The 18,789-nt window shown below is 41.3% G+C and overlaps 3 protein-coding genes across 8 annotated transcripts in view; 1 reads left to right on the top strand and 2 right to left on the bottom strand.

Annotated features, from left to right (window-relative positions):
• pip5k1ca (phosphatidylinositol-4-phosphate 5-kinase, type I, gamma a) overlaps nt 1–7,483 on the bottom strand; it is a 44,306-nt gene extending 36,823 nt beyond the window's left edge. For all 3 annotated transcript variants that reach the window (XM_084012516.1, XM_084012518.1, XM_084012517.1), the window contains exon 1: nt 7,125–7,483. In XM_084012516.1, the coding sequence (XP_083868642.1) occupies nt 7,125–7,257 (133 nt within the window). In that variant the 5' untranslated portion in view covers nt 7,258–7,483. The remainder of the gene's footprint in view (nt 1–7,124) is intronic.
• Nucleotides 7,484–8,767: 1,284 nt separating this feature from the next.
• On the bottom strand, nt 8,768–18,740 carry gpx4a (glutathione peroxidase 4a). Of its 4 annotated transcripts, none has more exons than XM_084011432.1 (7): nt 18,688–18,740; nt 10,491–10,585; nt 10,240–10,384; nt 9,960–10,111; nt 9,804–9,828; nt 9,547–9,606; nt 8,768–9,121 (listed from the first exon to the last, which is right to left on the bottom strand). In XM_084011432.1, the coding sequence occupies exons 1-7, from the start codon at nt 18,709–18,711 to the stop codon at nt 9,080–9,082; spliced, it is 543 nt and encodes a 180-aa protein (XP_083867558.1). In that variant the 5' UTR covers nt 18,712–18,740; the 3' UTR covers nt 8,768–9,079. The 4 variants fall into 4 exon arrangements, with proteins under 4 accessions (XP_083867558.1, XP_083867556.1, XP_083867555.1 ...); XM_084011430.1 differs by lacking the exon at nt 18,688–18,740 and adding an exon at nt 15,311–15,462; XM_084011429.1 differs by lacking the exon at nt 18,688–18,740 and adding an exon at nt 15,284–15,424.
• Nucleotides 15,632–18,515, top strand: polr2eb (RNA polymerase II, I and III subunit E, b). The gene is made up of 8 exons (XM_084011428.1): nt 15,632–15,808; nt 16,237–16,411; nt 16,489–16,604; nt 16,763–16,843; nt 16,935–16,993; nt 17,216–17,294; nt 17,744–17,812; nt 18,348–18,515. Exons 1-7 carry the CDS (start codon nt 15,752–15,754, stop codon nt 17,807–17,809), a joined length of 633 nt encoding a protein of 210 aa, XP_083867554.1. The 5' UTR covers nt 15,632–15,751; the 3' UTR covers nt 17,810–17,812; nt 18,348–18,515.
• Nucleotides 18,741–18,789: the final 49 nt, after the last annotated feature.

The following is an 18,789-nucleotide window of genomic DNA, read 5'->3' as shown; positions in this document are numbered from 1 at the left end:
GGGTTCAGGGTTAACCCTAACCCAAACTGCTGCCGAGTCCAAATATAAGGACAAGGAGAGCCTTTAAGAAATACTACTGACTGCAATTTATTATTTTTCTTTATAGATTCATTTGTTGATTATTTCTTTTTAATTGTTGCTCGTCAGAAAGAAGTGAAAAATGCAGATCACAGTTTCTCCTTCGTGTCTTCAAATTGCCTGTTTTGTCCACCAACAGTAATGAATACATGAAAAAAAGAAGTCTGTTAACTCTTATAGAAAATAGAAAACACTGAAAAACCACATAATTAAAGAATAACCTGTTTATCCAAATAGTTGCAGATTAATGTCTGGTTGAATGATAAATCGATTGAGCGATAATAGTGTCTGATATATCTAGTTGAAATAGATTTTTATATTGTGTTCATTATATCATTTAAGAGACTGGTTGACTAATAATTCAATTCTATGAAATTCTGTATGAATAGAAATGAAGCTCTGGGGTTTTGAGCCGTTTTCTTTTGCACTAAATAAACTTTTGGACATTTGAGTTGCCACAGAATGATTACTCATATAAGTTAGTTTATAGACTAGCCTGGGCTGTAAAACAACACGCTGTATTCCAGAACAGAGCGAGTAAACTATTACAGTTTCACATGGATACATAAGTCCAGTTACACAGGCTTGACCGTGGGTAAGACACCCCGGCAGACACACTAAGCAGACAGAAGTCTGGATGTAAATCCAGCTAAATCACGGTCACTATTGCTTTACTATCTCTAATCCCAATCCCATTCTCTCCAGGCTACAAGACTAGCCATCTGGATTATCAGGATAAGATGGCACTGATGCAAGGACAGGTGGAAGTCGATAGACCGTCTGTCTGTTTTTCTGCTGGATAACTCCGCCCTGCTTTAGCATCAGGGAAAAAGTTGAAGAAAATACTCTATTTCTTTAGAGGTGCTCAATGTGAAATTCATAACATATCCATTTCCTCCCCTCAAAATAGCAAATCACAGTTAATGGTGCTAACAGTTAATGGCCAGGATTGTGTTTACAACCGCCGTATGAGCGCAGTGCTGGGCCATGAGCTCACATGCACAGATAACAACACACCCTGATGATTGCAGGGAACAGACGTATTATGTTGTATAATAAACAGGCACATTTTCCACATTTCTCTGCTGGTAAAAAAGATTGACAACAATCAGATGTGCAATCAAAATGCAAACGTCATTAAAATGCCACACCTGCCAGTGCTCGGGTCTACTGTCGGCCTCCACTATCTTCATCCATCTCCGTTCAAGCTGACAGTGAGAAAAGGGCGAAATGAAATGGCTCGGCAGCTACTGACAGCAGTAACTCCAGCCGAAAGCTCGTCGCTGCTCAGGAGAGGCTGCTACAGTTACAGCTTCATTTCAGATGACGGTGTGGATCAGACTAATGGAACAGGTGGGTATTAAATGTAATTTTTGCTTGGAGAGGCCTGAAAGCTTGGTGGGCTTTTGAAATGGAAAACCAAATTGAGGAGATGCAAAAAAAAGAAAAAAAGAGGTGTCTTTATTGAAGCAGCTCTGCCAAGTCCTGACAGAATATGTGACAGTAACAAACAAGTGCATAATGTGATGCCTGACCCACAGTGAGTCAACATGCTCAGTTCTCCTGGACAGTGGACACTAGACCAGGCTAGAAGGGATGTTGTATTAATACTACTGGATTGATCTGTCAAAAGTGTACTTTACTCCCTCAGGGAGGTCTTGCTGCCCCCTGAAGAGACTGGCAGGGTAGCAGCACCCCGTTCTCTGGATGGAGCTAAAAACAGCTCAGTCCTCCCAGCAAAATGACACACAAGTGCTCAAACTCTTACGCAATTTCAGTATATTTTTCCATCACTGAGCTCCCAGAGCAGAACCGAGCTTAGTGATCCTCGATGATCCTGAAAAATGCAGTCGAAGCAGAGAGAAAAAAGGCCTTTTACGGACTGGAGAGGAGAGGAGGCTGGGAAGGGAGTCACGGGAGTGGATCATACAAATTAACTGGTGGTGATTAGCCCAACTCCTGTGTGCTACTGTTATTGCTCAGGAGCATCTTCTGCTACTGGTGACTCAGCAGCCGGTAATCTGCTCCAACTACAGAGGGAGCACCGTTGATCAACAGCGTGGGTAACTGCTGCTCATACCCATAAAGAACAATCTACAAATGCACACCTGCATTTGTGGCCGGATTTTTGTTTGAGCTCAGTGCACAGGATTTCATAGGGCAGGCCCTAAATGAACACATGCAAAGTGCAGATGATCTGACATTGCTGTTGTGTTGCAGCCTCAAGTATGCATTTGGTTTCTCAGCAAGGTGTGCTCTATCATTTACCATCCTACCTGAAGAATGCTGCCTCCATCGCTTATGCACAGTGTGAGGCCTGTGGTTTCAAAGCAAAACCCTATCCACAGCTACTATTAGGCCCAGATGAATACCCACAGAAAAATAGACCTTTTGTAAAATACAGCAAATAACACAGACCGCAGCTGTTGCTGTTCATAATCCCCTGCGGAGAGAGTCTGAAGAGGAGTCAAGAAACTGTGCAAGGAAAGCAATAATCACACAGCATTTTTGGAGCAGAACATGTTACAAAGTGGGTGCAACCATGTCCACCATGACATGGTGTCTGTAATTTGTAAAATAAAATTTCAGCGGAAATCACGTCCATATTTCGTCAACCACAGTCGTCATTTTATGATACAAGTCCCATGCAAATTGGCATTTCAGTAATCTGGGGTCGTTTGTTTCTTCTTCGCCGTGCCCTCTTCCTGCCTCTTTGAGGCTGTGTTGGAAATGATAAATGAATGACAGCATTTTGGGTGAAAATTTGGGAGGCTCAGCTCGCTACACAAGATGGAGACCCATATACAGACAGAGCGAGCTCAGATCCATCAAAAGATTATAGGATGGATGGCCTGTATGGCAGCATGAGGTAAGGAAAATCTTTCTATCTTTCAAGAGGCTCAATACATATGGATGTTATGCAGGACTTGATATTTTCAATCATATCTGGGGAGAATGATGGTAAATTCAAGTAAAATACAGACTTATTACATGCGAATCCCCCACATGAAACACAGAGGTCATTTCTAAATCATGTAATACTAGTCCTGTGCCAATAGGACTGTAATGAAACTCTGAATTGGAAAATGACATTCATCACAGATGATCACATTCACATAATAACTATTATTCTGTTTTCTGGAAAGGTCTGTAACAGGAAACAGTGTGAGCAGGTCAAACAACAACCTGTCCTTAACATGGCTTTGCAAATCTGCACCTGCTCTATCTCCTTCAGTTACTTGCACAGCCTTCCTTATGTGCATAAATGGGCGAGCTATGCTTCCATGTCAGTATGCCTGATTAATAAATGAATGTGAATCACTGCAGTAGGTACACCGTGTGTTGGAAACTATCTTCCACAGTGGGACTAATCGGACCAACCACTTTCTGTGTCGGCAGTAAATCCGACACAGAAACTTAGGGCCAGGACTGTTCAAAACTGAAAATGAGTTGTTGGTTATTGTTTCCTTTTTCTAAAAGGCTTATCTGAGGCTTATCTCAAGATCCACAGGATGAGAAGCAGGGTACACACTGTACAGGTCACCAGTCTATTACAGGGCTGACACACACAAACACATTAACTACGGGCAATTCAGGGCTTTCACTTCACCGAACAGGCGGGATTTTGGACTGTGAAGGGAAGCGTGGCGAAAACTAACATAGACATGGGGCAAACATGCAAACAGAGAGGACCCAGCTGGCTAGATTGGGTTGGAGCCCAGGAGGCGACAATGCTAATGACTGGGGCTGCACAATTAATAGAAAATCAGGATTTTGGCTTCCCACTATGAAATGAACATCATCGATGGCGATATTGACATTAAAAATGCGTGCAAAGTATAACAGAAACACAAAAACCCAGGGGAAGAAGAATCTCAGATGCAAGCATGAAAGTGAAACGTTGCCTTGGTTTGGACTGATACTGCTACTGTCACAGCAGCTCCACGGTACCAGCTCAGCAAATCAACCTGGTTCACCACTGCTGCAGTGAACATCCCACCTAATTTCCTCAGAATAGGTGCAATTACAGAAGCCCCAAGCAGCTATCACTCTATGGCTGTTTAAGATGACAGCTTCATGCTCCTGTGCTGCTGCCGATAATGAAACAATATTAATTCATTCATTCAATTTATATAGCGCTTTTTTGAACCCAAAACAATACAGTGGCCACAGTTACTCTCTTAATTGAAAACCGCGGGACTTATTTCCCCTCTGAGGGTGTAACACTGAGCCAGAGCCATACAACCTCTCTACAAGGATGAATACAGTTTAAAAAGGTATTTTTTTTTTAATCAGGCTCTATTTTTCACTCCTCTACCATGATAACAAGCTTGACAGCTTTTTCAAGTCACTTGTGAAGATATTTAAGATTATCCCGATAATGGAAATTCACCACAATTATTGTTTATGTGTTTTATCCTGATGTGCGATAAAATCCTATATTGTCCCATCCCAGTTTTAGTCAATATTTGTTTTTTCTATGGCGGGAATATTTCATTACAGCTGACGTGTTTCTTTTACCAAACTAATTTCCCTTTTCTGTGTTTGGTTTTCAGGTTGCTGCTTTGGTGGTTTCACCTCCCTGTATCTAAAAATCGGAGTGAATAATGTTCTATCAACACTGAAGTCATAGCATGAGCAGTTAATTTGCCTCATTTGATATTGCACATCCTACGATGTTGATGGTGTGTACGAGTGTGGGGAGAAGATGAGTGAGATTAAAGCCGTGCTGACAGGAAACTACAAATTACAGTACAAATTACGAATGCCTGAGGATGAGGAGCTTTGAATGGGACTAAATGCTCAGACACATTCAGAAAGCCGGCTGTGACTCCCACACACAGCGCCTCCAACACAGCGGCCTACAATTACACATACAGGAGATTAGCTGAGCTCTGGGGTTACATGAACATCTGCAATCTCTGATAAGAATCAAGCAAGACCTTCTCTGCTGACATTTCCATTCATTCCCATTGATAAGTGCCAATGCCAAACACAATCCCTGGGTTTAAGCCAAATAGCCGTTAATGGAATATGCCTTTAAGGCCCTTCGCTGGCAGATGTTGCACGGGAGTCACACCTACCCTGCTTCTTCTCAGACACACAAGCTCAACCTGCAGAAGCTTTGCATTGGAGGAGGACACTCTGTCTCAGCTTTACCAGCAACACAAAGAATAAGATCGACCACTTGAACCTACTGTATAAAAGAGCAGTACCACTCGCGTAGAGCTTATATGTTGTTGATATGGACTAACATTACAACAATATGCTGTAGGTCTGCCTTAATAATTTGACAATGTTGATACCCTCCATTAGCCTACAGTGCACCCACACCACAGTCCTGCGGTGATACAATTTAAACGGCAAGAATTAATTATTAGTATTTTAGGACAAGTTTCAGGGAGAAATTCGGCTGCTTTAGGCAAGGAAAGTTTGGAACTGCAGCTTTATAGAATAATGGATTAAAGAACGTGTACCCAATGGTTGTATAGGATGTTAGCATCAGAAAATGTGTGATTTTCTATATTTTAGTGTCACAGCAAGTAGCTTTGGAAGCAGAAAAACTCCTTGTTTGCTTCACCGGAAGACTTGTTTCAAGGTATCAATGCAAACGGCTTTCTCTTCAACATCCTGCCCTAATAGCACATCACAGCAGCCCCGCATCAATGACGGGTCTAATTGAAATACACCTTGCATCAATATTACTTAAAAACCAGCTCGACCTGCGGCGTCGGCTGGCTCAGAGACAAATAAAGCTGAGGTTAAATGGGGTAACAAGGTTACAGATGTTGGTGTATTAAATACAAAACAATCCCACTACAAATCACATCCTGCTATGAAGCTTTGTCCTCAAACGATTTTATAAACTTTTTATTTTTGCTGCTCTCCCAGTCAATGTCGGGTCCCTCACAAGACAATACACACAGGAAACCGTCAACCTGAATACATTTGGCAGGCTAGAGGCGTCCTCAATAATGCATCGTTTTAACGCTGTTCATCTGCATGCGCTAACTCTCTCTCTCTCTCTCCGGTAAGGTTTTCCATTACACAAGAAGGCACACCGACTGAGAAGGTTGTGAAATCACCCGGGTTTCACGAGTCACGTGTCAGCAAGCATGATGCCAGAATAAAGTTTCTGCAGCCAAAAGCATCCAAAGAGCGAGACGTTTTACTCCTCTGATAATATTATAAAATAAAAAAATTCAAAGTATGCAACAGGAGGAGTATTTTAGATTGCTCCCTTACGGACCAAAATCCATACGACACAACAGTGTATATTTACATGCTGGCCCACTGTGACATGTCAAATGTCTGCAGAGGAAAAAAGGCCCTGTGTGTCGGTTAAAAAGTCTGGTTCCAGCCCTTACAGTCAGCTGTAGCTGCTCTCTCCTCATCGTCCCTCCCACTTGCAGACATGGTGGATTTTTCTGGCCCCCGGTAAAACACCAAGATGGTGGCAAATACCTGGGGTTGATGATTTGATGGATTCTTCAGAAACATAATGGCTGGTGTTTTTTTCTAAAGCCTTTAAGGTGACAGGTGGTGATCATTCTCGGTGCCTAAAGCTAGGGGGAAAGGGTGGGGGAGGTGGCTCAATGATGCATGTCATTCCCACGGAAAAGGTGGTCACAAACCTTCGCTACGCCCCTGGCTTTTTCCTATATGTCAACCATGTAACGCTAATTAGAGATATGTTCACATATAGGAGAATATTTTCAACACATTGCACCCAAATATCGAGTCATTTCCTAGCCGTTTGCTGTGTCACTTGACCAGACACGACTGTACCGACACGGAATGCACCCCACAGGTAAATACAGTAACGGCTAAATGTCCTTAAGTTAGCATCTCGCTTCAACCGCTACCTACATCGCGTTAGCTAGTTTCTAGCTTAACGTTAGCTCAGCAATTCCTTGCTAGCAAAAGATGAGTCGGGACTTTGGTGTTCAGACCAGCAGCATCAGATGGAAAACGTTAACAGACGGATATTAGACAGTCAGTCTGTTTGAAATGTGATATATGTATATATATATGTATATAAGTACCCATGTCTGCGGCGTCCATCCCGTAGCTAACTCCAACCACCGTGTCCCCATCATCGGATGCTGCGGCCCCGGAGAGTGGGCTGCCGTCCCTGGCCTCCGACAGCCCGACCGCTCCCTCGGCTGCTGCTTCCATTCAGCCTCCCGGAGGAAAAATAAATTAATAAAGGGCAAGCAGTCCGAAATGGAAAAAAAAACACCCACAGCGACGGCGAAATCCCGGTGAGATGAAATGAAAAGGCGTGTTGGGTTTGAAATGATCAAACGGAGCAGTGTGTGATTGCTTTCCGCAATGGTCCCTTCATTTGTGCGGTATTTTTTCCTCACGACTGCGGAACAGCGTCCGGCTCCTCTCTGCTGTACCGCACTTGCTGCTGCTGCTGCTGCTGCTGCTGCCCGGGGTTTGTGCTCGACGCCGCGGCTGCCTCCGCGAGAGGCTCTGGCTCCCCCTGCTGGACGCTGAGGCACACTGCAAGCCAGGAGCTCGCTCTCTGTCGGATGCTCTGAATAACATGCAGAGGTCAGCTGGAACTGATGGGAGTCTGAGTGGTTGCGTTACATTTAAACGGGCTCATTAAACCGTCTGTTGAGTCAGCACCTTGTCGGTTTTTGTAACAAAGTAGCAGCTTGGACATGTTTAATTATGTAATTAAAATTATCTCTGACCTTTGGACCTCTGCATATAAATCACACAGCATTGTACGCACATCTCCTACTTATCTTATACAGGCCCTGACAAAACGTATTAAGTGTATGTCTCCGAAACAGGAGGCCTTTATTCCAGTGCTAACAGCAATATTGTTATTGGTTTGTTTACTGACAGCCTGCTACTTGTTTAAGTCGTTAGCACCACCGGGTTAATTAAAAGTATTGATGTACGTAACGCTCTGTGTAATCTCAACGCTATACCAATATGCAGTTTCCTGCCGACAACAACACTCTCACAAGACCATCCTTCTCTCCTGCCATCATAGCCCAATATATAATTATTATTATTTAATAAAACGCCATGGCTTCTTGTGACCCCGTGTCACGTGTCCATGAGCAGTTCAAGCAAAGACTTATTTTCCCTTCTCCACATTGTTTAATTTGAATTATTCTTAGTGGCCTGAAGCGGTTTAACAATACAGTATTTCCCCCCAAAATTCAATCTTGTTTCTCAACCATTGATCCAGGCCAAAATCAATGTGTTCATTTACTGTATATGCAATTATGCCTTTACACCCCTCTCTATTGTGTTGGAGCTCGGAAAAACAGATGTGTGTAATACTTACATCCGTACAAAGGATGTACCGGTATATGCTTCATAACCGCGCCTGCCATTTAATCATCGAGTTGCTTCACTATGAATTCAATGTCCAACAGATACAAATGTGATATTGTTCATTTTTCAACCCAGAAAAAGAAAAAATCGCAGTTTTCATTTCAAGCTCCAGTGCTCACTCGTGAATGGTTTTCTGACACACTTGTATTTTTCAATATATAAGAAATGGATTTTCTGCCTTTTTTCCCCTCCATTGTACAGGATGAAAGATCACTGTAACAATAACTCAGAGCAACACACTTCTGTTCTACAAGACGTTGGTATAATAAATACAACTCGACAAATGCAGATGTTTTCCTGATGAACAATGAAGACAAAAATGTAATTAGAGCAAAATCTCAGTGCATTTTATTCTGAAAACAATGCCACACAATCAAATTAATGAAAGAGTTACTGATCCATTTAGGGACCATTTCCCCTTCTCTCCAGAGAACCACATGAATGCAAGCCTGGTAATCCCTCCCAGGAGGTTTGCACACCATTTTTTAATCAGGTCTGCTCCGCCCACCACGCGGGTTTATGAACAGACCGTCACTGGTCTGAGGTGGACCCAAACTACATCCACCGGTGCTTGGAGAGGTAGAGGAATGAGCTAAACGGACCGAGGCTCAGTGGGTGAGGCGTCAATCATCTGTTAGGCGTTTGACAAGTACTGGGGAAGATCCTTCTCCACCACCTGGAATGAAAACCGGAGCAGAAGTTCACACCTTTGCACTAATTCCAGTGTATTAACAACGGAGAGACATAACCACACACTAATAGTATGTGCAGTCACAGTAGCACACACATCCTGCACTTTTATTTAGAAAGTTACAGCCAAGAGATAAAGCCAGTTTGAACGAAAAGGTCAGTCCATGTTAAATTCTCATTCCTGCCCTTTTTCTTCATTCATTCAAATGATCCATCACGTACACAGTGTTGTATCTTCTGCACAGATTTGAGTGGATATCCGGACAGTTTAACACGGCAACAGAAAAGCTCGGGCCTTCGGAGGCAATTACTCACACAGCCAATTATGGAAAATATAAAAATAAATAGAATGGATGCAAAGTGTGCTCCAGTCACGTTATACACAATATAGTATGAGACGTGTGTACGTACACTTGGATCGTCCAGGGGTCCGTATCTCTTAACCACCTGACCATTTCTGTTGATCAAAAACTAGAAAGAAACAGCGAAAAGGAAATTAATTATGAACAAAGAAATATTTTCTGTTTTACAGCATTTTGTCCAATGAGTATTCATTAGTGTAAACATGATGCATAAGAATACAGGAATAGATGATTTGTTGACAGCTCCATCAACCCTGGTGATGTCTAAATATATAATAAATCAATGATATAAAAATATTTATTTACCTTTGTGAAATTCCACTTGATACTACTGCAGAAGTCAAAACAAAAAAAAAACACGTTAGAAAATAATCACTGAGTAAAAGTTGATTTAGAGGATGTGTCTCAGAGTATCAGGCCATTATAGCATCGATATAGCTCAATCAATATACCAGAACTTACCTTCCCAAGAAGCCTCTCCCATTGGGCTGTGCTTTCAGCCACTTCCACAGAGGAAGAGCATCTGCCCCGTTCACATTAATCTTACTGAACATGTCGAACCGAGCGTTGAAGGATTGGGCAAACTGCTTGATCTGAGTGTCATTGCCGGGCTCCTTCAAAGTAAAAAAAACATGATAGAAGTGGTGAAGACTATTCAAGCCCCTGCATTATATATAAATATAATAAACACACACACGTCCTGGCGTTGCGCTTTAATAAACACACCCATCGTGTTACGTACCTGGTTCCCAAACTGGTTGGAAGGGAAGGCAAGGATGCGTAAACCTCTCTCAGCGTACGTGGCATGCATCGCCGCAAACTGAGAGTAGTTCACTCGGGTTTTACCTCAAAGGGTGGCGACGTTGGTGATGATGACGACATCACCCCTGAGCACACAAAGAGACACATAACGGTGTTAGCGAGGGCGCGACTTGTGTAAGAGGACGCTGCAGCAGCAGAAGTAGGGAGAGAAAATGGCACGGTTGAATTTACCTGTATTTTTCCAGTGAAACCAAATTGCCATCAATGTCTGTCGCCGAGAACTCATAAATAGACGTGGCCTTCTGCCAATCCTCTGTCTGAGCAGACTGTAAGGAGAAACAGATGACTTGAGTGATGGGAGTTACTTTTATCCTGAATAACAAGAAATACATGTTCCGGCCACTCCCCCTGAGAATTTATCGTCAAAGACTCTTAAAAGGGTTGAATCTCTGCTGTGTAAAAATCCTTTGAATACGATAAAGAACACAGCCAATGATCACATGACTCTGTCCAAAAGCTGCAACATGAATCCACATTTCTCTAATTTTTCTCTCACCATAGCCTGCAGCAGGAAAGAGAAAAGGACGGCGGACCCTATGAGGCGCATGTCTTCCTCTGAAGGCAGAACGATCAAGATCAAAGCTGAAGAGCCCTCCCTGAACGGCTTTAGCTGCACCCTCACCTGTCAGACCACAACCCGACTACTGAGAGAGAGCGTGCCACGATCCAGTATGCTTGTGTAAAGGGAGCAGGCGGATCATTAACAGAACTGATAGGATCTGTTCTCCAGTAGGTCCCTCCCTCTCTGCTGCTGACTAAATAAATCCACATCAGATGTGCACGTGTAGTCCGGTCCACAGTCCACCACATTATCACAAACTCATGAAGAAACTTGACTCCTTATGAAAGCAAAACATTAGGCCATGTAGGGTTGAGCATGGGGGCAAAGGGCGACAGTCTGGAAAAAATACAGAAACTTGTTATGTAATCTGGGATGAAATCAGTGGATTCACACCCAAACGTGGAAACATAAACATATTATACTTATTTTGTCAATTGAGGGTGTAAAATAGGTATGGGATGATATTCAAATGTCATATTACCGGTATGTGATGAATGATTGTGATTCACAACATTATCCTTTTCCCCCCCCTTTTTTTGTGAACATCCTTTTTAGTGAAAAACAATCAAATCATAAGCTCTCCCTGCATTAATAAAGGATAGTTGCATTTCTTAAACAAATATTTTGTATTTTATATGTCAACATTTGTCAGTCGTCTACCATGACAGTGAGCCAAACAGATTTTCGTGACGATATCTACAATTATCCTGATAATGGAAATTCACCACGACCAAAGAATTTGTTACTATTATTTTTCTATTTTCTCGCGATCTGTGCTAAAATCCTATCCTACTCCAGTACTGTATTTTTTACAAACTTTGATGTAAATCTATTTCACTTTATTGTCTCCATTTTTATACTATTTAACACTTCTACTTCACTACATTTACTTTTTGATATACAATTCCCTTGAATATCAATATTTTATTATTATGGTTTTATGAGATCCAGTTGCCTAAAGCATTGTCACTTTTATGGGGACCCTCTTTTAACAAATGACAAACCACAGCGACCCAATTCACAAAAGGCCTCATCTATAAAAAGATTGAAAAGAGTTAATTTGTGGTTATATTTAAATTTCCCCCTGAAACCAACCGTGTTGAGACTCATCCTAGGGAAATATCAAACGCATATGCAAAATATTACGAACAGCTATATAAGGCTGAGGTACAAGAATCACTGAAAGAAAATATGAACTTCTTGAAACCTCTTAAAATGACTAAATTGTCAAATGTGGAGGCAACTAAACTAGTAGAGCTTATCACAGAAGTTGAAATAAGAGAAACTGTTGCTAAATTAAAAAATAAATCACCGGGAACGGATGGATTTAGTGGGGAATACTATAATTTTTTTGTAAATGAGCTTACCCCTATACTATGCAAAGTATATAATTATACACTAAATTCAGGAGATCCTCCAAAGTCATGGTCAGAAGCAATTATTGCGGTCTTACAAATGAAAGGAAAAGACCCCATGGAATGTTCTAGTTATCGCCCGATAAGCCTCCTATGTGTAGATTATAAAATGTTAACTTCTATCCTAGCCACTAGAATTCAGAACTATATAAAGAAACTGATAAAACCAGATCAAACAGGCTTGTGAATGCCGAGAAAGCATTTGATCGGGTGGATTGGCTATTCCTGGAACAAACATTGTTAGAATTGGGATTTGGAGAAACATTTGCTACTTGGATTAATACACTTTATAAAAATCCCAAGTCAAAAGTTAGGGTTAATGGGTGCTGTTCCGCTTTATTTCATGTGGAAAGGGGTGTGAGGCAGAGAGACTCTTTGTCAATCATTCTTTTTGCACTTAGTATAGAGTGCTTGGCGGAAGCTATACGTCAAAATGCACAGATCCAAGGATTGGAGGATGAAGGAGGAACAAGACAGCCCTTTTTGCTGATGATATTTTGCTTTTCATAAAAAAAACACTTCTTTCTATTCCTGCACTCATACAATGCTTGCACAAATACAGTTACAGGATACAAAATGAATGAAAACAAATCAGTGGCAATGATGATATCAGGGAACTGGCCTATACAGCTAAATGAAAACGTCTCCTTCCACTGGTCTAAACAGGGATTGAGATACCTGGGAATTGTTCTCACTGCAAACTCCACACAATTATATGACGTTAATTATAATAAGCGAATTAAACAAATAAAAAAACAATATAACAAGATGAGAGGTTCTTCCCCTCTCTTTGTTTGGAAGAGTCAGTGAGGATGAACCTCTTGCCTCGAATGCTGTTTCTGTTCCAATCCTTACCTGTGAAAGTGCCCATTACTACCTTTAATATGCTGGATAAACTAATTCCTACATTTATTTGGCAAAGAAAGAGGCCCAGGATAAGGCTTAAAATTCTTCTTCTGCCAAAGGAAAAGGGGGGTCTAGGCCTTCCAAATCTCAAATATTATCATTGGGCTGCACAGTTAAATGCAATTGTGGCACGGATCAAAAATGATCAGGAAACTGGGTGGGTCCAGATTGAACAGAGTAGCTCAGGGTATATCTTTATCAATACTGCCCTTTATTAACATGAAATCTGTTAATAGGGCTAAAATTAAAAATGAACGGATAAATAAGGTTTGGACAATAGTTAGAAAAAGCTGGGAGGTCCATTATCTGTGTCAAGGGCCATGCCACTAGTGGGTAACATGGAACTTCCTCCCTCAGTATGGTGGGTTTAGAAGATGGGCGGATAAAGGTCTTAACACAATCAACTCACTATTCAATGGAACAGAGTTCAAATCATTTACCCAGCTTCAGGAACAATGTCAACTTCCTTCCAATGACTTGTATAGATATTTCCAAATAAGACACTATATAACAAATCATAAAGAAAGGGAGTTGCTTAGTAAAAACCCAAATATTATTGAGGATTACTTTATTATTTTGTCGGAAAAACACCCCCCAATAAAAAACATGTTTTGCATATATATAAAAGGCTTATAAATGATACCCGGCAAAATACTGAAAGAATTAAGGGAAAATGGGAATTGGAATTAAATAATTACAGATAATGTATGGGAAGAGCTGTGTATAAATTGTCATAAAGGTCTTAATAGTCAGTTATGGAGAGAATTCGACTGGAAATAAAAAAAAAAGGTATTTCAATACACCTCTCATAATTTCAAGGTATGTGAAAGAACCTAATGTGGAATTGTGCTGGAGAAAATGTGGAAACATTGGAGGTCATTCTCATATCTTTTGGGACTGCCCAGTAATCCAAGAATTCTGGAAAAAAATCAAGGATGAGCCTGACATGATCTTACAAGTGAATTCCCGATTGGACCCACTGATATTCCTGAGCTATACCTCTGGAGACATTCAGATCAAAGATACATGTTACGGACACTTTTACTGATTGCTCAGAAAATGATAACTGTTAATTGGAAGGATCCAAAACCACCGATATGAACAGGGTGTCTCATTCTTTTAATTTCCTCTCATCAGTAAAACAAGCATAATGTTCAGAGTTTTCATAGTAGAAATAGGCTACAATTATCAGAACAATAGTACACATAACATTAAGGCTCCCCGTGTGGCTCAGATGTGTACTGCAGGTATAAATGTTTAATAAAGGGAAGTCCTGCACCCCAGTCTTCGGGAAGGGCTTATGTAGGCCTACTAAGATTTCAGCTGTAAGGAACAACGACCTAGTGTTCTCTAACCTTTCACTGACTGTACATGTTGTATTTCTCAGACTGATAAGCCTCTCAGAAACATCTGGTGTTACAAACCACTAGGGGTGTAACGATACGGATCATTTTCTTTGGTTCTGATTCGATTCAAGGATGTTATTTGGCTTTCTAGAATGAGACGATACGATTCAATTAATTGAAATCGATACAGTAACTTTTTTGACAAAAAACCAGTGTTGATGTGGACTGGACAGTGCAGGTGAAGATTCCTTGAAGAAATAATATGCTCGGGGTCAGAGCCAATCAGAGACCTAGGCCCGCCCTTTCTCGGCCTCTGATTGGCTCAAACCGTGGTGATTCTTCTCTGTATGGGGGAAAAGATGACGCCACGCACATAAACAGACCAGCTGATTTATATGGTCGATTTTATATCGTTATTTGTCCCCAGTTAAGGACAACTTGCCGAGCACCTATCAATGTAGTTGGATCGGAGGAATTTTAGTTTCACACTTCCGACACTCTCAGCTGAGTAAAATGCACCTACACCACCACCTACCTTGCTGGTAGCTGCCCTATCTGCTGACTAATAACAACCACGAGGAGCGATATAAAACGGCATTGACAGACGGTAACTTTAGCAAATAAAATACCACGCATACTATTGTACTATCATCTGTTGAATTCCTGGAGGGTAAATGTGACCGCGGTCCGACATGTTACACAGATTATAAATCAGAAGAGACTAGTTTACGTTACCGTTGCGGAGAGAACAAAGTACAGTACCGTCGTCAGCAGGATTCCGCTGCTCGCCACAGCCCCACATAGCAAAATAAAAGACAACGGCCTCATTGTTTTTGTTACATGAGAGGCCGCATGTATTTTAATTTAAAAAAAGCTGCACTGTCGCTGCTAAACTCCGCCCAAAACAGCGGCGGAAGTGGTCGGGTCGACGCAGAAATAATAATCATCAATTATCGCTGTTACTATCGCTAGAAGTAGAATATTTATATAATTACCATTTTCATACCGATAAAAAATATATTATTATTATTATTTTAAAAACGTTTGTTAAACTCCACCAACACACTACCGCGTACGTCATCAGCACGCGTCGCAACACGGAAACGTGCGTCGCGTATTGCACCGCAGTAGCGAACGTGATCAAATCAACAACAACAAAACGACTTTGATCAAATTTAGAGCGAGGGGAACGTTTGAGACGATATGGATGACGAAGAGGAAACATACAGGCTGTGGAAGATCCGTAAAACCATCATGCAGGTGCGTTCGTTTGTTTTTGTTTGTTTCAAAGCTAGCTAACTTAGCATGTAGCTTAGCTAACCCCACGGTTCCGCTCTGTCAAATGGGTGTGTATTGCCGAGCTATTTGTTTCTAGCTGTCCATTTGGTCAGTTAGCGCTTCCAGGAAGCACTAATGTACTCTCAATGGTAGAAAATGATGCTTTTTTTTTTTTTACAAATAAGATAAATCCAATACTGTTTTAGAGGGTCACCGATTCGCTGGGATATTCTATACTAGGTATAGTGAAGAAAACTTCACATTTGTAAGGACAGAGGTTTAAACTCGGAATAAAGACCGAGCTTGTTTAGAGAGATTCTTGGTTTACGGGCTGGTGGGAGTGAAGTCTGTCCAGTTGACTTGGTTTTATCCTGTACTCTGACGTCACGGTCTCATCTTTACATCCTCAGCTGTGCCATGACAGAGGCTACCTGGTGACACAGGACGAGTTGGACCAGACGCTGGATGAGTTCAAGAGCCAGTTTGGAGACAAGCCCAGCGAAGGTCGCCCCAGACGCACAGACCTCACTGTGCTGGTTGCTCACAACGATGACCCCACCGACCAGATGTTTGTTTTCTTTCCTGGTAAGTTCATGCCTGTTGTTAGATACTAGGTGGCTCTGCTTATATGACATGAAGTTACATCTTTCTTCCCTTTTCAGAGGAGCCCAAGGTGGGAATCAAGACGATTAAGATGTACTGTCAGAGGATGCAGGAGGAGAACATCACACGAGCCATCATTGTTGTTCAGATGGGCATGACACCATCAGCCAAACAGGTAAACGCCAACATTGTAGAGCATCGTGACCTAACCAACACAAACATCTAAACTAAAAGGATAAAGCCTGTGATTTCTGAACATCTCTTCTGTAGCTATCTTGTTGTTTGCACTCTTTCGTGCGCTCTTGGGAAACATAACGAAGTGTCTCTCTACAGTCTCTCGTTGACATGGCACCCAAATACATATTGGAACAGTTTCTACAACAGGAGCTGCTTATTAACATCACTGAGCATGAGGTAAACAATGCACTGATATCTCCACTGTATTCACATCTCATTGACACTATTGATAGATGCAGATTTTGATGCATTTTTGTCTGTCTTTCAGCTTGTTCCAGAGCACATCGTTATGCTAAAAGAGGAGGTGACTGAACTTCTGGCCAGATAGTATCCTTAAACACACAGAACTATTGGGAGTAATTGAACAATGTTTAAATCAGATTTCCCTGCAGAAAAACTGCAGTTGCAACAAATAGTACTTACTATTTGTAACAAAGTATATAATAGCAGTTGATCTATCTAAAGGCCAGCTGTATTTGGTGTCTCTATTAGACTCAACTCCTCGTGAAAGTATTCCTTTGTTTTCCTTCCTTAACATTTTTACCTCAGTAAGTTAAAGGAAAGTCAGTTGCCAAGGATCCAGGCTGGGGACCCTGTGGCTCGCTACTTTGGCTTGAAAAGAGGACAGGTAATGCATCTAGAAGACACTATGTTCCAATTATGATAAGGCATAACATTGTCATGATCACATGGTTGCACAGTGCTGTGTATTTGATCTTGGGTTAGTCCTCTGACAAGTTCCTTTTCAGTAGGAGGAGTGATCACACAATATTTTAACAGGATAATTCCAGTTCATGACAGTGTTGCTCTAATTTGGACTTTGCTATAGCAATGTTGCTTTTTTCCAAATCCCACTGATGAACTTGGTCCAGAATTTCCACTGATGCAAAATTTAAATAATAAGAACATTATTTTCTTTTTAACTAGTCTGGAAGTTATTTGCATGTAATGTGAAGGCAGCTCTAATTTAGAATAACCATCACCCATATGCAAATACAAGAAACATGCAACCTGTGTCCAAAGTGTTCAGTCTTCCCAGTACTTCCAGTCCAGTCTAATTTTCTACAACATTTCCAGGTAGTAAAGATCATCAGACCGAGTGAAACAGCTGGGAGGTACATCACATACAGACTAGTGCAGTGACAGGTAAGTGTGTTACGGACAACTTGGCAGTTTGTTAGTAGCCAGACAAAATGAGCCTGTGATATTAAGCACATATTCTCCTGCAAAGGGAATTTAGTTTTATTAAAATGTAGGGCATGAGCGCCCCCTTGCTAGCCATTGACAGAGACTGGAAATCCAAAAATATCCTGAAGTTCTTCCTCGTCTTCAACTAAGTCACCAATCATGTCGATCGGGTGCAGGAAGCACAAGACGTTTCGAGGAATTTATTGCTTCCTTTAATTGACTACATTTACCAGCAACACAGGTGGACAGCTACATACACATTTCCTGTCAACATTTAAAGATCCCAGTTATTTGTCCCCACCTGTGATTTTTGAAGTTGTACACCAGGTCACCACTCTGTATTAATGATGAAGGGATATCACCCAAACAGTTTCAACAAAACTACTGTAAGAGGAAAATCACATGTCAAACAGATGTACGTGGACAATTTCTCTCATCAGTCATAACGTGTGTAGCTGCTTTTGATCAAACATGCTATTGTTTATTTAAACAGATTTTCTTCTGGATCCACATTTGGGAGGACCGATGAAGGAAACTGGTGACGTTGCATCTTTACTCACTCATCCATGGATTATCCTTCTGCTTTTGACCGATGTTCAAATTGTATTTTTTTCTTTGTAATTACCGATTTTGTAAAATAAACATTCAAAATGGAATCAAATATTTTCTCAAGATGATTTAGTCTCCATAAGCTCACCTTTTTTGTGTATGGTTCAAAAACTTGGAAAGTTAAGATTCCATTTCTGCCAGTAGATTCCTTAAATGCCACACAATCCCTTTAAAGCAGGACACAGTTCCATAGACATCACACTGTACACGATTTGGAAGCCTACCTTCTTTTTCCGTTTAAAAGCCATGCTGGCACTGCTGTGGGCTCACTCTTTTAGATCTCGCCGGGTTGTTAAGTGTTCAGAGCTAAAAGCCACCACCCACTG

The sequence above is a fragment of the Eutrigla gurnardus genome (assembly GCF_963514095.1).
Source record: "Eutrigla gurnardus genome assembly, chromosome: 6".
NCBI lineage: Eukaryota > Metazoa > Chordata > Actinopteri > Perciformes > Triglidae > Eutrigla > Eutrigla gurnardus.
The sequence above is the reverse complement of the archived record's forward strand: the minus strand, read 5'-3'. Positions and strand labels throughout refer to the sequence as shown.